Source organism: Pelodiscus sinensis, chromosome 2 (genome assembly GCF_052426305.1).
Source record: "Pelodiscus sinensis isolate ZL-2025 chromosome 2, ASM5242630v1, whole genome shotgun sequence".
NCBI classification, from domain to species: domain Eukaryota; kingdom Metazoa; phylum Chordata; order Testudines; family Trionychidae; genus Pelodiscus; species Pelodiscus sinensis.
The window spans coordinates 72,301,017-72,321,951 of NC_143053.1; the positions used below are offsets into that span (position 1 = coordinate 72,301,017).

The window sequence follows — 20,935 nt, forward strand, 5'->3', positions numbered from 1 at the left end:
GGTTTGTAGCTGAAAATTCCAAGAATAGGGAGGCACTTCACTACAACTTAAGAACAGATCTCCAGAGAGGGAGAAAACTTAGTATACACCCTTCAGTGCGGCCCCCTCTCAGACTAACTTAAATGAAGTCACACAGCATGTTTTTTGTGAATTCTATACTGAGGGAATCCTTCCTTCCCCATTTATGATAAAGGGAGTTAAGACACCTAACTCATACTTTGTGAATACCAATGATTTCAAGGCACTTAGATGTTAGGTCAGTATTACCATACCTAGAGTCTTGTTTTCAGGCAATGACACTTAAGTGCTTTAAAGAATTTTATCCTAAGATCCAGATTTTTAGAGATATTTAGGTATTGCTGTCCCCTACCTTATTTAAGACCCTACATCAATTTTCAAAATGGATTTAGGCACTTAGGAGCTTTAACAATTGATGGGATTTAGATTCTTAAGAGCTTAAATCCTTTTTTAAAAATAGATGAAGATTCCTAAATCAGTTACATATTAGAACACTGAATATAACAATTCCTAAATGGCTTTAAAAATTTGGGCCTAAGTGCCTCCACATATATTACAAATAAATTGGGAATTCAAGAGGTGTTTTTTTTTTAAAGATTTTTCAGCTAATCTATAAATTAAAAAAAAAAGAAAAAGAAAAAAACAATGAAATGAGATGCAAACCCCTCCAAGTTACAGAAAATTGGAAGTTGTGACAAACTGACAAGCTATCCATCTTAAATTTTGTATCTAATCTATGCTTTATTGTGAAAAGAAAATGGGCAAAGAACACACAAAGTAATACATTAAAAAAAAGCCCAGCATTCATTCTGTAGATATTAGTCATTAAAAATTTTAGTCCATAAAAATTATGGGCGTTAGCATTGTTGGGAAGGGACACATCCTGGGGGAGGGGAAGCATCTAATGAGTATGCATGACATCATAGTTTCAGTGAGAATAAAAAACCTGCAGAGTACAGCAGTGACTGTTTTAGAGCTACACAGAATTTGAGGCATAATTTTCATATTTTTAGACTTCCTAAAATTGCTTCCCTGAAAATGATTTTGATTATCCTATTTTCAATGGCTACAGAGTAGGCTAAGCATTAGCTTCCAGTCTGTATATCAGATTTAGTTAACTAAGAAATCTGAGAAAAAGCAAGTGATTTTTGGTTTGTTTTGAAGAGACCTAATGGGATGTTTTTTCTATTCATATGCACTTTCAGACCACTTTGAATTTTTAAAACATCTCTGCCACTAGCTGCATGAAAAAGTAATGTTAAATGTATCCATATGGTTAGGATTTATTATAATGCACACAGTCCCCATTGAGTAATAGAAGTTACTGAATGCACATCAAAAGCACCTAAGTGACTTAGAAGCACAAGTCCCATTGACAGTTAATAAGATTTGTGCTTCTAAATCACATAGGTGATTTTGAGAATCCCATCCCATAGGTCTAAGAATCTGTCTGATGCAGTCCAGGTATCCACTGACCAGTTGAATTAAACACATTGTGGACTATAAGACCTCAAATCCTAACAGTGTGTATTAGCCTCAGGCATTCAGTTTTAAAAAAATTGCAGTGCTTATTCAACACTTAAGTACCAGTAACACTTATTCTAAATTTAATATAAAGAATTTATTTTCCCTAAATCTTTTCCTGTCTAAATTCATTCTAAGCATTTTGCTCTAGACATAATGCATTCCATGATGATTGTAAGCTAAAACTAGAAGAGGAATACTTATTCTTTAAAAAAAAGGGCAAGTAATGAAAAAGCTTCATATGGATAAAAGGCAATTTGACTTTAAAAGTGACAATGAGAAGAAAAAACAGTAGATTGACTATAAATATGCACAGTTGCCGCTTTACTTTTAAAATACTATTCCTTCTGAGTTTCTGCAGAATTACTATTAATGCTTGTTTAAAAAAAAACTGGTGGCTGTTTAGTGAGTAACTGCTTTGCAAGCTTCTTCTTGAAGCACTGCACATGGTCTTTAAACAAGATTGTCAACATCCACTATATTCCTCTAATGCTAACCATCATATGGAAGACATTAAGAAGTCACTTACACTGAGAATCTGTGGGGTAGCAAGATCTCAATACAGCATGATAGTGCCTTAAAACGTGGTTCAGTTTCACCATACAGACAGGATCTACCTATCTTTTAATTATGTTTTCAAGTCAAACTATAGCCTTGACTTTGTTTTTTAAGCAAACTGCAGTACTTCAACATTGAAATGTTCACTTCTGCCTGCACAGCCGTACCAAACTTTCTGAGAACAACTGGTCTAATAGGGTCCCACAGTACAGGCTTTCATTGCATGCACAATCTTATTTATCTGGCTTAAAATAAACACATTAAGTAACATGTACCCAAGTATTTATGTATCCTTTTCCATCAATTAAAAATAGCATTGAAAAATATTAAAGCAAAAACAAGCATATTCTTCTGTTGTATACCACCTCAAGACAGCAAAACATACTTGTGGATTCCACAAGTGGGGGAAAAAGTAAACTTCACTCTCAGCCATATTTACAAATATGGTCTTTACAGCATACTCTGAAGGTAAACATATTTGTGTGCATCAGACAAATGGAGGCACTAGAGGAGTAGATTCTAAGGCCAGTCTACACTAGACCTGGAAGGTCAGCTTACGGTATGTAACTCTACGTATTCTAGGAAACTGGAGTCAGTTTACCTTAAGCTGAGCTTGGCAAAATTCCCACAGTAGAAGGCCAACAGGAGCAAGCACTCCCATTGGTTTCCCTTACTACTCACAACTTCAAGGAGTACAGGTACCGTCTGAAGCTGCCATCAATGTTCAATTTATGGGTCTTAACAAGACTCACTAAATGGAATGTCAAAAAGTTGATCTTCAGGACAGCGAATAAGATGTGCCCTAAACGTTGAGCTCTCTCCACATAAGTGCCCAGCTGACATTTCCCTTTATGTTAACACTAGGGATGTTAAAATGTGTTAATCAAGTAAATGTGTAGCTTCTGAAATTTTTACACGTGAGGAGGAGGCAGACTTCTTTCTGGGAGCCAGTGCATATGGGGAACCATTTTTTAAGCCAACTCCCCACATGCACCGGCTCCAACCTGCTCCTTCTGCTGTTTCCTCTAATACAGAGGCAGCAGTGCTGGTGGTGGGGAAAGGCTTTAATTGCATGCACAGGAGCTGGTGAATGAGGGGAGCAGGCTCTTAAGCTGGCTCCCTGTGTGCACTAGCTCTCGCCTGCCCCTCTGCACTGCTGCTTCTGCTGGGCTCGGGTTGGGGGGGGGGAAGAGAGAAGAAGGAAGGTGGCTCCCCAGAAGCTGGTGTGCACTGGGAGCTGGCTACCCGGACATACTGGGAGTCTGCATGCTGAAAACACTTGGTAATAGATGGACAGACTCAGCAGCAAGAAATTCTCTTTCAATACAGGACCAACATTTGTACTTCCTGTAAAGCAACTGGCATCTTGCCCTACTCAAAGGAGATGGTGACAATCTTCATCAGCAAAGAACCTAGTACTTCCCCACTAGACTCCACAAGCCAGGAGACACAAAAGATCCAAAGCACAGACTGCAGCATAAAATTCTCCCAACACGTCCAAAACCTTCAGAAGCGACCCCTGCTGAAATGACCTAATTTTTGTCCTATTCTGATGTCATACTCCCATACATTGGCAAAGACAACAGTTTGAGTACCAACAATTTTATCTGCAATGTGATAAGAAATGTCCCAGAGCGGAAGGGACTTGTATCAGTCAAGCAAAAGAAAATGCAGATTAACAAGACTATTCTCCGCCTGAAATAAGTTTCCTGATCAAGACTTGGTAGATATCCTGGTGAATACAAAGGCCATCATATAAAAATTCAAAATGTGTGTTGGTTTTAGGATGTGGACTGGCATTCACTAAAAACAAGGAGTAGAATATATTGTGTACACACACAAGTCGTCCTCTATTTTCCATGGAGCCTTGCATGACTCTTTTAGAGCAGTGATAGAGATGTAGCCATGTTAGTCTGGGGTAGCTGAAGCAAAATGCAGGACAATGTAGCACTTTAGTCTTGTTAGTCTTTAAAGTGCTACATTGTCCTGCATTTTGCTCTTTTAGAGCAAACATTCAACACTAGCAGCAATACATTCATAAGCAACTCTGTAACAAAAACCCAATCAGTTGTGCAAATACCATGGAGGAAAACCAAGGCAGATTAAAAATCTTTAAAATAAGATTCATAATTATTCATTATAAAAATAACCTGCCTCCTATGAAGATGACAATGGAGTCTACCTTCAATTTGAATTAAAAAAAACCCCATAGAACTAAGGCTGCCACGTGGAGGGCAATTAATTACAACTTTGGTTTTTTTGGTTTAGCATCAAGGACTGAGTCTACGTTGCTGTAGATCCTTAGGAGAACATTGTGACAGTAGATTGACATGCTATAACATCATATGTAGTTGAAGACACGTTTTCATATTCAGCTCAACAATCAAATGCAAAACAATTCCAACCTTTTTGGAGTAAGACCAAAAGTGACCAAATACCCACACCCCCAAAGTTAAGAGAATCCCAAGGAGTTTGTGTGTTTGGAGAATGTTCCCTGTCTAATGTTGTCAAAGCTAAATTATGAGAGCTCCAGACTAAATTTAGATTCTCCAGGGATGAATTCATCTATAACCCAATCCTTTTGGCACATCACTACTACAGCAGGCATTTTGAAAGCACAGGGGACACTATGCTGCACTCGACCTACTTAGCAAGGACAAAAAACACATCCAAGACTCAAGATGAATACAAATACTGTGTAACTGAAAAAGCAGCCTCTTCCTTTGCTGCTTCCCATCCTAGCTTCATTCATTTAACCAGCTATATGGAGAAACATCCTGGTTTCTCTGTAGTATGCACACCATTAAAGCCCACTCCTTAACTCTTAACGGCAATGAAAAAAATCAAGAATGAATTCAGTGGCTTCAGCTGTTCTTCCTTCCATTAAAGTCAGCTCAAGCTTTTCACTGAAACATATTATTTAGAACTCAAAATCTTACCTAAAGACACAGTGTCATCGTAGTAGATTTTCTTTATATTCAAAATATTTTAAATTGCCTCTGATGTACACTATATGCCTTTACTACAATATATGTATGACATTATTTCACCGGCCATGAGTGGAAGCTAGGGATGTTCATCATTCTACAAAACAGGGCCTTCATGTTTTGCATTCAGACAGTAGATAATATTCCCTTTTTTAAAAAAGGGCTCTATAGTTAGCTTTTTCTGGCATTTGGATTGCTTTTATTGCCAAAAATGAGCACAAACTGAAAATGCATGAGCCTGCATTACAAATTTTAATGCTTTTCTTTAAAAAGCAAAGCATCCTTACAGTTTTTATATTAGGTGATAAAATCCAGTTATCTTAGTTGCTCTGTAACTGGAAATGCTTCCAAGTGTTACAAAGCTTCCCACATCCTCCTTCCCTTTGAAGTCTTCTAGAAATACTCATTTTATGGAAACTGATGTTAAGCTGCATGAAGGTTGCAAATGCATTAAGGTACCATAGCCAAAAGAATGCTAGCATGAATGAATTTAGATCAACAGTTCTCAAACTGTGGTCCATGCTGCCCTTGTTGGTGGTCCACAGACAGCTGGCAAGGTGCTAGCTTGTCTCTTTGTTTTCAACTAAAAAAAATACAGCAAGTGCTTCCTTAATATTACTTTACCATGTAAACAATCCCTATAGATGCTATGGGAGTTTTCCTTAACAACATGGGCAGAGAAGTGGGGGAAGAGACTGTTTGTAAAAGTCAAATAGCAAGAGAAGTGGCTCATCAGACTGTTATGGTCCATGTTATGAGAAGTGTTTGCAAAAACCTGAATTACTGTCAATAATTCAGACACTGATTTTTGGATTGTACAAAGAACTCTCGCACAGACCAAACAAAGCAAGACTGAGCTGATGATGGTATCCTAATATGAGAATTTAGGCAGAAGAAGAATGCCCAAGGGGGGGGGGGAAACCACAGCTAAAACCTCAAATTGAATTTGTAAATAAATGTAAAGTAATTTGGTCTATCACTAACTGAATGTAAATACAAAATGGGAGATTGGAAACCTATACAAAGACAGAATCTGAAAGCTACTGCAATCCAATATTTCATTTAATGCTAAGTACAGAAAAGGTAGGACGAGAATTCTGATAAAGCAGCCTTGTTTATATTCTTCCATTCTGGTACATCTTAAAATCCTTGCTGGATGACACAGAAAGAGTTTGTATGTGTAATGAAACAGGCATTTTCCCCCCTCCACGTATGGACAATCTAGATTTAGAGGTTTAGGATCTCTAACTTTCACAGCATTCTCCTAAATTAAGTTCTCTTATAAACTATTTTTCCCTTTTTGGTTATGAAATTATATAATGAAAGGTTTTTTTGAATGTCTGCAAATATTCAGGGTGATGGGGTATAAGATTCCAAGCTTAACTTCAGACATTCAGAAGCTTCTGAATGATCATACAAGAATAATTTAGTAGGTCATTCTGGCCATTATGCTTCCTGTCTTAAACAGTGATAAATGCTACAAGTGTATACAGGTAGTCCCTGAGTTACGCGGATCCGACTTATGTCGGATCCGCACTTACGAACGGGGCTTTTCTTGCCCCGGAGCTCATGGGCGGCGGGTCGCCACCCGTATCCTCCGGGGCGAGAAAAGCTTCTCCCGGTCTCCCTGGTCTGCTGGGGGGGTCCAGCAAAGCCGCTGGACCCCCCCAGCAGACCAGGGACACCCGAGCAAAGCCGCTGCCTGGGCGGCTTTGCTCGTTTGCCCGGGAGCAAAGCTGCCCAGGCAGCGGGACCCCCGCCGCCTGGGCGGCTTTGCTCCTGTCCCCATGGTCTGCTGGGGGGGGGGGGGCGAGTCCAGCGGCTTTGCTGGACCCCCCCCAGCAGACCAGGGAGACAGGAGCAAAGCCACATGGGCGGCGGGGGTCCCTCCGCCTGTGCAGCTTTGCTCAGGTCTCCCTGGTCTGCTGGGGGAGGAGGGGGCGCAGCTAGTGCGCCCCCCCCCCCCGAAGACCAGGCTTTTGTTGCGGGATGCCTCGGGTAGAGCAGCTGGGGTGCTGCCGGGTTGGTCCTGTGGGAACCTACCGGGCAGCGCCCCAGCTGTTCTGTCCCAGGCTCCAGATTCAGCAGCTGTTGAAACTGATCAGGCTGATTCCAGGAAGCTGGGGGCAGAGCAACTCTGCCTCCAGCTTCCTGTAGTCAGCCCCTGGTCAGTTTCAGTGGCAGCAGCTGAATCTGGAGCCAGTTCTGACTTACATACTAATTCAACTTAAGAACAAACCTATAGTCCCTATCTTGTACGTAACCTGGGGACTGCCTGTATTCACATGTACCTTATCCTACCATATTATATGTTTAGGTGCCAATACTTTGAAACAATTTTCCAAAGCCAATAATCAGATAAATGTATGGAACTTAATTAAAACACCCAGATAGATGTAGAGTTTTGATTCAACTAGGCATGCATTAAAAAAGAAAAAAAAAAAGATTTCCATTCAGCAAAGATGAAACCCTCCATCTGACTCCAACACTTCCCAGCTTTGAGCCCCCTCCCCGAGCCAGCGTCCCCTTCTCCACCTCCTCCTGCATCCAGATTTCCTCCAGAGCTTGCACCTCTCACCCCTTCCCACACCCAAATACCTCATTCCACTCCAGAGCCCACAATCCAGTCTCAACCCAGTGAAGGTACAGCAGTGAAGGTACTGCAGCAGTTTTTCCAGGATTCAACTGATATCCTGGAAAAACACTTCCGCATCCAGGGACGCGTTTGTTCTTCCGCTCTTTTTAGTGGAAGAGCAAACATGCTCTTTAAGTAACTCCTGTATTCCTCATTCCACAAGGAATAAGGGGCTTCCGAAAGAAGGATTTTTTTCTGACATTTGGTCCAGTCTAGACAGGCCAAAGGTTGGAAAAACCTCTTCCTACAGAAGAACTGAAAAAAAGCAGCAGTGTACAGTGTATAAGGGCTGGGGATAGCAAGTGATGGAGAGAAGAATAGAGAGGGAGGGGCTTCAAGAAAGGGGTGGGGTCTTGGGGAAGGATGGGGCGGTAGATCTTGGCTTGTTCTGACATTTAAAAAGTGATCTTAAATATAAAAATGTTGGAGACCACTGCCTTAATTGATTTGATATACACCGTACCTTTCTGACTAGAAGGGAAAATGTAACAGCAGCAGGATGCTAAAGGACCCAGATTAAACAATTTCCAATGAAGTTCCTCTACCGGTGGGTAAAACAGGCATGAATGCAGAATGCAAACAGCGCAACAAAGAAATGCAAGGCCTGGCTGCCCGAATGAAACACCATGAAAAATGTTCCTTCTCAAGAGGAAGCTCAACTAAGGATAACCAAAGGAACTATCTGAAAATGCAGGATCTTTAGGTTGGTAAACTTTATTCCATAATTTATTCCTAAAGACTGCCTGTCTTCCTTCTTGATGATTCTTGAATTCTCATGTTTGAGCTATTTACTTTTTATTTTTTGCCTGGGGAGCACAGAGTGGTGGGTTTGAATCCGGTCCCCCACAAGAAGCTCAAATTCCACACATCCTGGGAGTGACCGGACAAGGGACCCTCTGAAGGTAGGGAGGTGGTGTGGGTTCTTGAGTGGACTAGGGCATATGCCTAGGCAGCACTGGGTTGGAGGTTTGAGAGAGCACACATGCACACACTTTTGATGCAATTGTGATCATAGAATACTAGAACTGGAAAGGACCTTGAGCGATCAAGTCCAGTCTCCTGCCCCCGCAGCAGGACCAAGCACCATCTAGATTATCCCTGATAGATGTCTGTCTACTCTGCTCTTAAATATCTCCAGAGATGGAGATTCCACAGCCTCCCTAGGTAATTTATTCCAGTGTTTAGCCACCCTGCCCGTTAGGACGTTTTTCCTAATGTGCAACCTAAACCTCCCTTGCTGCAGTTTAAGTCCATTGCTTCTTAACCTGTCAGAGGCCAAGGAGAACAATGTCTCCCTCCTCCTTATAAAACCCTTTTGTATACTTGAAAATGGCTATCATGCTCCCTCTCAGTCTTCTCTTTTCTAAATTCAACAAGCCCAATTCTTTCTGTCTTCCCTCATAGCTTATGTTTTCTAGGCCTTTAATCATTCTTTTTGCTCTTCTCTGGACCTTCTCCAATTTTTCCACTCCTTTCTTGAAATGTGGTGCCCAGAACTGGACACAATACTCCAACTGAGGCCTAATCAGCACCGAGTAGAGCAGAAGAATGACTTCTCATGTCTTGCTCACAACACTCCTGTTAATACATCCCAGAATCATGTCTGCTTTTTTTGCAACAGCATCACACAGTTGGCTCATTTAGCTTGTGGTCCACTATGACCCCTAGATCCCTTTCAGCAGTACTCCTTCCTAGACAGTCACTTCCCGGTCTGAACGCGCGAAACTGATTGTTCCTTTCCAAGTGGAGTATTTGCATTTGTCCTCATTAAACTTCATCCTTTTCGTTAACTATAAACATAAGCAGTGATGCAATATTTCTTTATAGTTACTGATTCTCAAAAACAGCTATAACACTTACTGCCTACAACTACCACTTTCCTAGCTGCCACCCAGTTTCAGAATCTGCTGGCTTTTTTTCTGAAATCACAGACTTCCTCAAAACATCTCCTGTATTCTTAGCTCTCATTGATTACACTGCCTACAGCAAGGGCCTGTCAGATATGCACAGGAAATAATCAGATGTGCCTGGCACACTTTAGGAACACCTTGCAGCAGCGTTAGGCAATGATTTCTTCAAACCCCCTATGTCCCACTTCATTTCATATCACCATATTTTCTGTGCCCTCCAACAATGATTTCAAGACACTTACCAATTGAATATTTTATTCATCTGGGTATTCACCATTTCCTCTGTGTATAATGGTGCTTTCACTAAGGTTGTTACTTTTCAGACAATTTAATTCCTAATCATGTAACATGTTTTGAAAAATACTTTCTTCAATAACTGTACTGTATTTATGATACAAAAATTCTCTATTGCATTCCTTTTCCGCTCAATCATCATACTACTAGATTTTATCTGTTTCTTTATCTAGACTCATGTTCTGCATTCATTTTGCTTCACTCATTAATACAAAAAGCACAGTTGCATATTTTCTTCAGATTGTTTTCCCTCAAAAAAGCTAGCCCTGGCACAGAAGGCTTTAGAGGCATACACTTTCATCAAATTTCATTTTTAGATTCAACGCTTATTATGAATACTTGAGATTTTAAATTAATATCTTACCTGAACAAAGTTGTTCGACTTTTGTGTAGTTTAAAGCTACTATGTCATTAACCCATGCAATGATGTCATGTCTGCTCATAGTCTCTTGAGTTATAGAGGTAGAATACACGTTGACCGCCATTCCCCAACTAGAAAATAAAAGTTACATAAATAAATCTGCTTGGCATTTCAATTAACATATTTGATAGATACATTTTAAAAAGGAGCAAGTTTCACAGAATTTCCATCAGAAAAACAAAAATCCACAGCCTGCAAGGAACAACCTGCATTAAACAAGCAACCCTTTTCTCTTTTCTGGAGAATGGAGGCTAACTCCATTTAAATTTTATAACACTTTGGCAAAGGGTGATCTCCCAAAGGTCCTCTCCTATGCTCAGCACCATAACTAGGTATTTTTGTATCCCCTTTCCTTAGGTTAGCATGCATCACGCTCTTTACTTTTGCAGCTTATTATTTTTACTTACTGCATCTTTATGCCACTGATTTTGATGCACCCAGGGCAAGAGTGCCACTTGTCCTGCCCTTGTTGTAGCCCTGCCTATACCAACTACAGCAGAAGGGCAAAAAGGGCAAACTTTAAAGAAGGGAGTAACATACAAAAGTTTGCAGCATTCAGTGAGGATGGTGGCAATTCTTTTCAGTATACATCTATTAGGAGCAAAGCTGAAAGATAATTCAGATAAAGCATAGTCAAAAGGATTTTGGACAGGATTAGGACTAGAACTAGGATTGGGACTCCGAAGGTCTAGTTCCATTTGCCACTTACTGCTGTGTGACTCTGAAGTCGTTTAATAGCTCTGTATCCATTTCCCCAACTACAAATTTCCTTATATAGGTGCTGTGATTAGTTAATATACACAAAGTATTTACTGAAAAATAGGATTTGGTCTGGAAAAATATGGGAGAAGTCATGACCATGCATAAATATAATGTGTGGTATGTTGCCCTGCAAAAAAAAACAAAAAACAAAAAAAAAAAAAACAAAAAAATAATTTGTCTCAGAAAATTGACATCTGAGAGTGAAACTAGGTTTCCTCCCTTATAGTAAAGGTTTTATTTGCCATATTATGCTCTCCATGAAAGCTTTGTAGTCTCATTGTTGTGTTGACTGGTGCTGAAGATTGTTTACTTGGTAAACATTAAAGGAGGAACAATTTTCCAGCATCTGAACCGAGTTGAGGAGTAAAGAAAAGGATTTAGCAGCAAGGAGGGCATGTTTACTTTTTAAAAGGTCCATTATTATAGCAGGTTAGAAAGTTAGCTCCCAAGGCCAGAAATGGTAAGAGGTTGGGCAGGCATAAAATTCTGTTACTGAACAATAGCTGAAATTTGAACTTCATTTTTGCCAGCCGAGAGACACGAGGGATTATCACTGCAGGTTTACCATTGGAGAGTACAGTTGCCCTGTTGGCTCTAAAAACAAATAGTGAAAGACATTTTAAATGATAATTCATTAAATTAAGCCACTGGCTTAAAAAATAGTTTTTCCAATTACCAGCAGTTTGGGGCCAGCAAGTTTAGCCATGAGACATACAAATATACAGCTGTCAAGGAGGGGAAAAAGTAAAAAAAAAAAAAAAAATCCATCATAGCACTCTTCCAAAAGCTAATACGGCAGGGAGAAAAACTACAAAGCTTATGTTCAGTTACAATGGTAACATAAGTTACATGCCATACTATACAAAAATCAAGACTACACAAAGGAAAGTCATGGAAGGAAGTGAACAACCGGAAATTTAAAGGTTTGCCCTGAAGTACCGGTAGCTCTGTAATATTCCTATTTGCATAGTGTTAGTATAAGAGGAGGAAAACGTTACTAAAACACTGATTTCTTAAGGTTAATACTAAAAAGAGATGACAGTTTTATATTTACAGATCTAGATTTATATTTTGGCCATATCATGCCAATTTTAAAATATAACCCATTTTAAAATAGAATTTTAAGTGAAATCAATGGGGGATGGTTGGGGCTGCCAGTCAATTAGTATAGATTGAACTTCCCTGGTCCAACATGCTCAGGACCTGAGTGGTCCCAACCCACGAAGTTTGCCAGATCAGGAGAGGTCAAGGCTTCTCTCTAGGCTGTGGGCATTCCCGGAGCCTGGGCTTCCCCTCCCCACTGCTGGCCGCATGCAGTGGATCAGCCTCCTCAGGCTGGGATTCCCAACTGCCACTGGCTCCTCTCTGCCAGGGTTCCTGGCTGGCTGGGGCTTCCCACTGGCTCCACTGCCACCGGGATTCCGGGCTGAGGATCCTCCCGGCTGCCGCCAGTCCTACTCCCACCCAGGATTCCACCTGGCCACCGCTGCCTCGCTTCCACTGGGGATCCCAGCTAGGAGATTCCCCACACATGCTGCCAGCTCAGCTGCTGCCTGGATTCCCAGTCAGGGCTGGGGATTCCTCTCAGTTGGCACCAGCCCTGTTGCCGCTGGGGTTCCTGGATGACCTGGAGATTCTTCTCAACTGCCACAGGGACTCCCCAGGGCTGGACTTCCCACCCACCCCAGGACCAGCCCCTGCCAGCCCAGTTGGGGTTCCCCAGCAGCCGCAAGACTCTCAGTTGGCTTGTGTCCCTCATCTCTGGGGCTCTCTTGTCCAGCAACAACCAGGGTCCTTCCTTTCAGATCATGGATGCTGCTGGACCAGAGTCCCGGATTTGAAAGTTTCAACCTGTACAAGAATAAAGCCCTTTAGTAATGGCTTGCATTGCATTCCTGAATCTTCCCTTATTTCTTCTCTGAAATAGCTTACAAGATACAACTAAGCTCTTTTTTCCCCCCCACCTGGAGTTTTATTTCAAATGGAGGAGATTTTGTTTTATTGTTTTTTACATAAACAAAGGAAAAGCTAAGTTGTAAGTTCATGTTTATAGATTGTTCTAAAGTGGTGCTCATTTCCTGTATGGATGCTCAGAGACTATCAACAACTATGCAGGAATAAAACCCCCAAAACAATCCACTATATGTAACATGGCCAGATTTTCTGAAGAGCACAGTACCCAACAGGCTAAACTCTTTGGAAAGTCTGACTAAAATTTTGTTTAGGTAAGTTTAAAAAAAAATCAAATTAGGAAATAGTATGTAATACTCATTATGTGTATCAAGCTGCAGATGCAGCAGCAGTACATAAGGAATGACAATAACTAAATCATACACACAAACAAAATAGCACTTTATTTTATTAAACTAAATCTTACATATTACATAAATATTTCATATTTGCAACAAACAGTCTCCTGAGTTGCTGGCTGATGATTGTCTTCAACATTTGAAATAAAAATAAAAAAGCTTAACAGACAAGTTGTCAGAATGCTGAGGGTGTGTCTTCACAGCAGGGTTTAACTCAAAATAAGGTAAGTAACTTGAACTACATCAATTGCGTAGCTTATTTCAAAATTGGGAGCATCTACACAGCACTTATTTTGAAATCGAGCACTCTTCCTCCAACTTCCTTATTCTTTGTACAATGAGGGTTACAGGAGTCGGAGTAAGAAGTCCTCCAGCTTGACAGTATTTTGACATTATTGTGAAGTAACGGTCTGCTTTGTAGTTGCGGACTAAGTTACTTAGAAATAACATTAGTTATTTTGAAATAATGTTGCTGTATAGACATACCCTAAATTAATGGTATCCTTAACGTTTCTACAACTAGCTCTCAGCTTTCCCACCCCCACTCTCATGCAGTTCTGATTCTAAATTACCAAATAAGCTAAGACTGACTGTGCTTAGAATGCACTTTAATTTTGGAATAAGCATTATTAAAAATAAGTATAGGATGGGATTCCTTTGGGAAAGCTGCTTTATGCTGAAGTAATATAGGGACTAGGTTTAAAAGGCATAGAGAGTCTTGAAAAATGATGCATTGCAAAGATGATCCACATTGGTTTTCAGCAATATCCATATCATTTTATCCCTATAAGCAGTTTTCCTTATGATGTTTCGTTCTTGCAGCTAGGCCCTGCATCTTCGTGCTCTGCTTCCACATGACAGGTTTTCCTTTATTACCCAGGGAATGAATTTCTTCAAAATATTCCCAGACAGGGTTTCTTTAACACCCAGAAACCATGACAGTTTTTCTGTGGCAAAAATGTAGGGGAAATGTAGAAAGCTCTGTGTGTGCTGCATAATGTCTTTCCTTTTCCTTTCCAGTCCACTCCACTGTTCTTTTCTATGCTGCTTCTGTCTTTTCCTATATACAGGCAGTCCCCGACTTACACGGAGCCGACTTATGTCGGATCCGCACTTACGAACAGGGCTCTCTCGCCCCGGAAGTCGAGGTGGCGGATTGCTACCTGTGAGCTCTGGGGCGAGAAAGCCCCGTTCGTAAGCTGCTCCGGTGCCCCTGGTCTGCTGGAGACCGTCTCCAGCAGACCAGGGGCACCGGGCGGGTTCCCGTGCTTCTGAGGCTTTGCCAGAGCAAAGCCTCAGAAGCGCGGGAACCCGCCGCTGCTGCGGCTTCAGTCCCGGTGCCTGTGGTCTGCTGGGGACTGTCCCTCTCTGCTGGGGACTGTCTTTCAGTGTCCCATAAAACAAAGCTTGAATCCACCAAGAAAGACTTTGGATTTCAAATTCTCTTTATGCTGTTGTCCAACTCTTATTTAAATAACAGAGTTGCCAGGCACACTTATGAAGACAGTACAACTGCATCTGTGGAGCAATTTACAAAAGGCTAAAGGTAGCATGATATAAATACATTGCCACTTTATTAAATTCCTAAGTTGGATGCAGCAGACCAATTCATGAGTAACTCATCTTTTGTTCTGAGCAGAGGATGATTAGCAGTGACACGTGTTTTTCACTAGTATAGGAGATCTCAAAGTGCTTTAACAAAGATTTTATCCCCATTTAACATATAGGAAAACAGGCACTTTTCAAAATTTGCCTGTATGCCTAAAGCCAAATTTTCAGAGATGCTAAGCACCTGTCACTGACTTTAACTGATGTTGTGGGTACACAACCACTCCAGGAGGCCTGGGACTGTGCAGTCTCTCATACAAGTCCTAACTTTAATCCTCACCTCTGCTATTCAAGTTCAGAGACTGTCAATAATGTTTAACTGCCAAGTAATTTTCAGATGAACAAGATTCAGCTACTTAGGATGAAATCACCAATTTAGTCTATGCAGGATTTTCACTTGCATATTCTGTACACTGATTTACTGAATCACTTATTCAACATAAGCAATATTCTATACTCATCCTCACTGGGAGGATATAAGCAGATTCCAAACTCCTCTCATACTTGCTTACAACTAAGTATACCTTATTCGAGCAATAACTGAACAGGAGTGAGCAACAGAACAATTTATGAAGAATCAGTGAGAATGGAAGCATCAAAGAAAAAGGGAAACTTCTTAGAGCGGTACAAAAGGGAATGACTAGAATTAAACTGACAAAAATTGAGACTAAATGCGAGGAAGACATTCCTGACAATGTAATCCATCAGACTATGGAATAGCCTCCCCAAGAAAATTGTGAAAGCCCCATTGCTTGAGACATCTGAAACTAGGCTAGATACTATAAAATGTCCTGCAAGGAATAATCTTTCCCTGGCAGAGAGTGAGCGCAATACAATATTTTTTATTCTTAGCTTCTATGATTCTAGCTACAAAGAACCATAAAATGGTCAAGGACCAACCCTTCACTGTTTGACACTCCTACCCTCCATATTTCTAAAGACAAAACATTCCTAAGATTAAAATTTCTATAAAAAAAACTTTTCAGGCACAAAACACTGGAAAGACTACGAATACAAAGTATTTCATAGCCACTCTGGGGTTATACTTCGAGAAGGCCAGGGTATGATCAACATGGACAAATCTAATTTTAATTAGCTAATCTTCAATTAACCTCTAATTGTATTTTCATGTGGTCTAATATTTGTTTACATGCATTCATGCCATTTCTTCCACCTATCTGCCATTCTCTAAATATACAACTCTAGATTTTTCTTACATGAATAATCTCTTAAATCACTCTGGGCCAAATTAAAGCAATACGGAGCCTCCACCAAAATGCCACGTAACACCTGAACATCAGGGATTCCACACAGTCCCCCATTTTTTTCTCCCTACTAACACCCTCTCAACAGAGCTGTGATGGAATGGCAGCACTCAGTTCATATCGTGTGTCTTCTGTTATGTTTGTGTTGTTCTCAAGCTTTCCCTCTCAAATGCACCCATAAGAATTAGAAACATACTACAACACTCTCCTCATACTTTTGTTGCCCTTTGCTGTACTCTCTCCAGCTACAGTGGGTATGCTTGGAAAGCAGATTCTGGTTATATAGCTATTACTAGTATGTTTAAACTTGAAAAGAATAATACTATTTAGAACCAACCTATCTCTAGAATAAGAATGAATTTTTAAGTCAACACGCTCTTTAACTTCCAAATTAACTCGGCCAAAACTGGACTCTACACTGCCTTGTAGAATAAATTGACCTTTGCTTGCTCAACATCCTTTGATTTATGTAATAAATTCTTCTTGATACTGATCAGTTTTTCTATTAGCCTATTTGTTGCTGCTGCACAATGAATAAGTTCAAATATTGGGACCAGGATAGATAAAAACAAAAATTAATTTAAATTCTTGGATTTTTTTAAATTTAAAATTGGTTTTGATTAATTACATTTTCCTTTTTGTAAAATTAACATTTAAAATTCAAACCAGAATTTAATACAAAATATGTTAAGGTCTAAACTCATAAATATTTTAAGAAATTGTAAAGTAAAAATTAGGCAGGCTGAATTCATGAGTCTCCATTAAAAAACGTGGAGTCAAAAGATGTTTGTCCTTTGAAAACAAATCAGGGCGGGAAGACCTACACTTTGGAGTTCAAGCTTTATAAATGTGGCATTAGTCATGCATTGTATGACAGGTTCAATCCTGTGGTGGACCCAGGAGCTGTGATACTGGATGCAAGAGACCAGCCAAGACTTGGCCTCTGCCTCAATAGGAGACACCATCACTATCTCAACAGAAGTATCCAATAAGCTCACCTGGACACTGTCACATGCCTACTTTATAGCTTCTCCTTACTTAAGCTCTAATTGTCTCAGTTCTCAAATTATGAATATTTATGACTCCACCCACCATGGAAACTTAAGTTTCTGGTCCATGGGGAACACTGATATGCTCATGCCCCTCATACCCCAACCCTGACTCCTGCCCCTCACACCCCAACCTCCTGCCCTGACTCCTGCATCCCCCACACCCAAACCCCTTGCTCTGAGCCCCTCTTGCATCCCAACTCTGACTCCTACACTCCATCCCACACTTACATTTCTTACAAGTATGGTTGTATCACAACCTCACCTCTCTGCCTTGGGGAAGAGGGAGAGGTTATGATAGTACAGTACCTGTAAGAAATGTAAGTTACTTTCACCCTTGCCAGTAACTATTAATCCTTCCTTGCAGATAACTGAGTACTTCAAGTAAATAGTCGTGCTCCATATCCTTGCACATACAGGCAGCCAGATACCAACAAAAATCTATTAGTTTCTCAACTGCCTCCTACCTTAAATAAAATGCTATAGTGCAAAAGGCACATGGGTTACATGAGCTGAAGTCTTGGATTATTGTTAGTTTGTTTTTCCAGCAGTAAAAGTGGGAATGGGGCAAGAAAATTAAATGAGAGAAAGAACAGTGCATGCAACAAAAAATGATTAACACTGTCAAAGCAGGATCCTGTGGGGGAAAAGGGTTTCAGAAAAAACAAGAAGAAATCCGATGGCACCTTGGAAAACTAACAAATTTATGAGGACACTTCTCTCAGATGCTTGAAGAAGTGGGAAAAAAAAGGTAGGGATACAGGGGTGGGAGTGTAATATCAGTGCCAATTAAATCAGGGTACATTAACACTGATATTACACTCCAGCTTCTGTATCCACTGCCTTTCTTTCATCTCAAGCATCTGAGGAAGAGAGTTGTATCTCATGAAAGCTGATGCTCTCACACATTTGTTAGTCTTCTTTGGTGCCACCGGATTTCTTCTTGTTTTTTGGGAAGAAGGTACAACATTCTTCAGAGTGAAGTCTTTAGTGCTGATTTCAACACCAGGGAACATGGCAGAAAAAGAAACCTGCCATGGCTACAAGTTGTAAAATAAACACTATTTGGGAGTATTTGCAAGAAATTCCTGTACTTCTGAGTAGAAAAGGGAAATGTAACAAATGTAAACACTGCAACAAAAGGAGAGGCAAGGCTGATTATCAGAACAAAACAACATTATGAAAAATGCTCCTCAGAAGGCAATTACTTTGAAGATGATGATGATGCAGACGAGCCTGAACAATGCTGGTCAACTAATTAGTAAGTTTATTTTTGCACCAGTTGTATGGACTGCCTACCACCTTCTACTACGCGAATAAACATTCGATATCATCATAAATTCATATTTTGAGTAGATTACTTAAGTGTTGAAATATAATTGGTTGTTTATTTTTGTTATAGAATTATGTCAATGTTTTATTGCTGCTGCTGGACTTCTAAAGTGATTTATTTATTGTTCAATATAATCAAGTCTCCTAGTTGAAAAAAATCCTGTTTAAAAGTAAAATTTATTAGGTATTTATTAATTTCCACATTTAAACCTCCCTCCCCGCAGTGGTTTGGTATAACACTAGAAATAAAGGTTTAGCGTAAATTTAGATAATTCTGAATCTAAAATAAAACTAAGTTTAGAATAAAGTTATATCATTGAAACAATAATAAAAACAGCTGCAATAGAAGGAATCTTTGATTTACAATTTCATTTTTTACAACAGTGCACTAAAGTCACTCTCACCGACTATTACTTTTTCTAGGGAAGAAAGTGATTGGTCAACTAGTGACTTGACTAGTTGCTTCCCTTCTCCCCCTCCCCCCACCTTGCTGCCTCTATCAGAGAGAGGCAGCAAGGGGGGAGGAAGGAGCAGGATCCAGTGCTGAGGAGAGCTGCCTTAAAAGCCAGCTCCCCTCAGCACTGTCTCCATGGGGAAAAGAGGCAGGGGCACAGCGGGAAACTGGCAGTGCTTCTGCCTTTGAAATGTGGCAAGGGGCCGCTCTTGCTACATTTCAAAAGCAGAAGTGCTGCAGGGAGCCTGGAATGAGCTGGGGACTCAGTCCCCTGCTGGCCTCTTGCTCCCTGCTCTTGACACGTACAAGAGCCAGGAGAGCTCTTGTACATTTCAAAAGCAAAGCACCACGGGGGACCAGCGGAGGACTACTAAGTCCCCCACTGGCCATCCCCCCCGCAGCGCTTCCACTTTTGAAATGAAGCAAGAGCTGGCAGGGCACCTGCTACATTTCAACGGCGGAGGCGCCTTATAGACTAATTGAATATTCGATGCAAATTACATGGACTATTCGATTAGTTGATTAATCTAAATTTAACATCCTTAACTTTCACCATTTTCTTTCAGGATCTACCTTAGACCTAAGGAGTTATGACTGCCCATCATTTGAAATGTCTACAACCTCAGAGACTTCTGATGGTACCCCCAATCATGCTGCAGTTAAACATACACCAGACAATAAAATTACCTATATTTAAAAAGCTTCCATCATAATCCAGTAAAACCACAGATAAGTTGGTAATCAGTTCATTTATGCAACAAATTTGCTCTTTAGCCTAGTTCAGAAAAAACATTTCATCTATATTATTCAATTATGATGATCTGCATACACTTTGAGGCAGAGCAAGATATTGCTTGAAGGCTACTTGATACAGCATATCAGAAAGAAATTTGAACCCTTTTCAAAAAAAGTAATGAATTTCCCATCAGTGTTGATCAGTGACATGCTCCTCTCATCTAGTAATATATGTTTGCACCCCAACAGATGACGGGGGGGTTTGTGTCTCACAAGTATAACTGATGTATCAGGAAATGCTCATTCAGCAAATTGCTTAAGTAGCAGTAAAAGCGATAATGAACTGCAAACAAATACTGAAGTTTCAAGTGCATAGCTTTATTACAATGCTAAAATGTAGCAAAGACAAGAAATCTAGAAGATAATGCAGAGTATCTCAAACTTGCAACACATGGGAATGTTTTAGTCAAAGATTTACACACAGGTCCAGGAATAAAGGAAAATGTTTTTGAAATTTCAGAAACTACTTGTTACAATTGCTTTTCTTCAGTGTCACTGAAAAGAGTCGGAAATTAATTATCTCTGAAGATGTACAATGGAATTCACTGGTTGACAGTTTTGAGCTATGCATTATTAAGAACTGACCTATCTTGATGACAGTTTGCAAAGAAAAGCCATGACAGCAGATGGAACTATCAATGTAGCCAAAGTAGTCAGCACAGGACTAAAAAGAAGTGCGGAAGATATGCTGAATATACTGAAACCTATTTCCATCGCACTGGAAAAACTACATAAATATTGGTGAGGTGGTTGAAATTTAGAAAAAAAAAAATCATGAGACACTTTAGAAATAAAGCTAAATTCCAGGCAGGAGAGAGTGGATGAATCAAACACTTACTACACCTCATTTTCTTGCCAATATTTTCAACCCAAAGCACCAGGAAAGATGCCTGCCTGCTAAAGGTTATGCTATTATGACATGGGCATCTAAACCACCCACAAGTCATGCCAATCATTATAAATTTCAGGACTGGAAGTGAACTATCCAAGCAGTTCATGTTTGCTGATGTTGCA

The 20,935-nt window shown here is 40.2% G+C and overlaps 1 protein-coding gene across 3 annotated transcripts in view; it reads right to left on the minus strand.

The window, feature by feature from the left end:
- The window catches only part of MAPRE2 (microtubule associated protein RP/EB family member 2), a 150,791-nt gene that overhangs the window by 55,126 nt on the left and 74,730 nt on the right, over window positions 1-20,935 (minus strand). For all 3 annotated transcript variants that reach the window (XM_075920733.2, XM_075920732.2, XM_006115378.5), the window contains one exon: window positions 10,291-10,418. In XM_075920733.2, coding sequence (XP_075776848.1) covers window positions 10,291-10,411 — 121 coding nt within the window. In that variant the 5' untranslated portion in view covers window positions 10,412-10,418. The remainder of the gene's footprint in view (window positions 1-10,290; window positions 10,419-20,935) is intronic.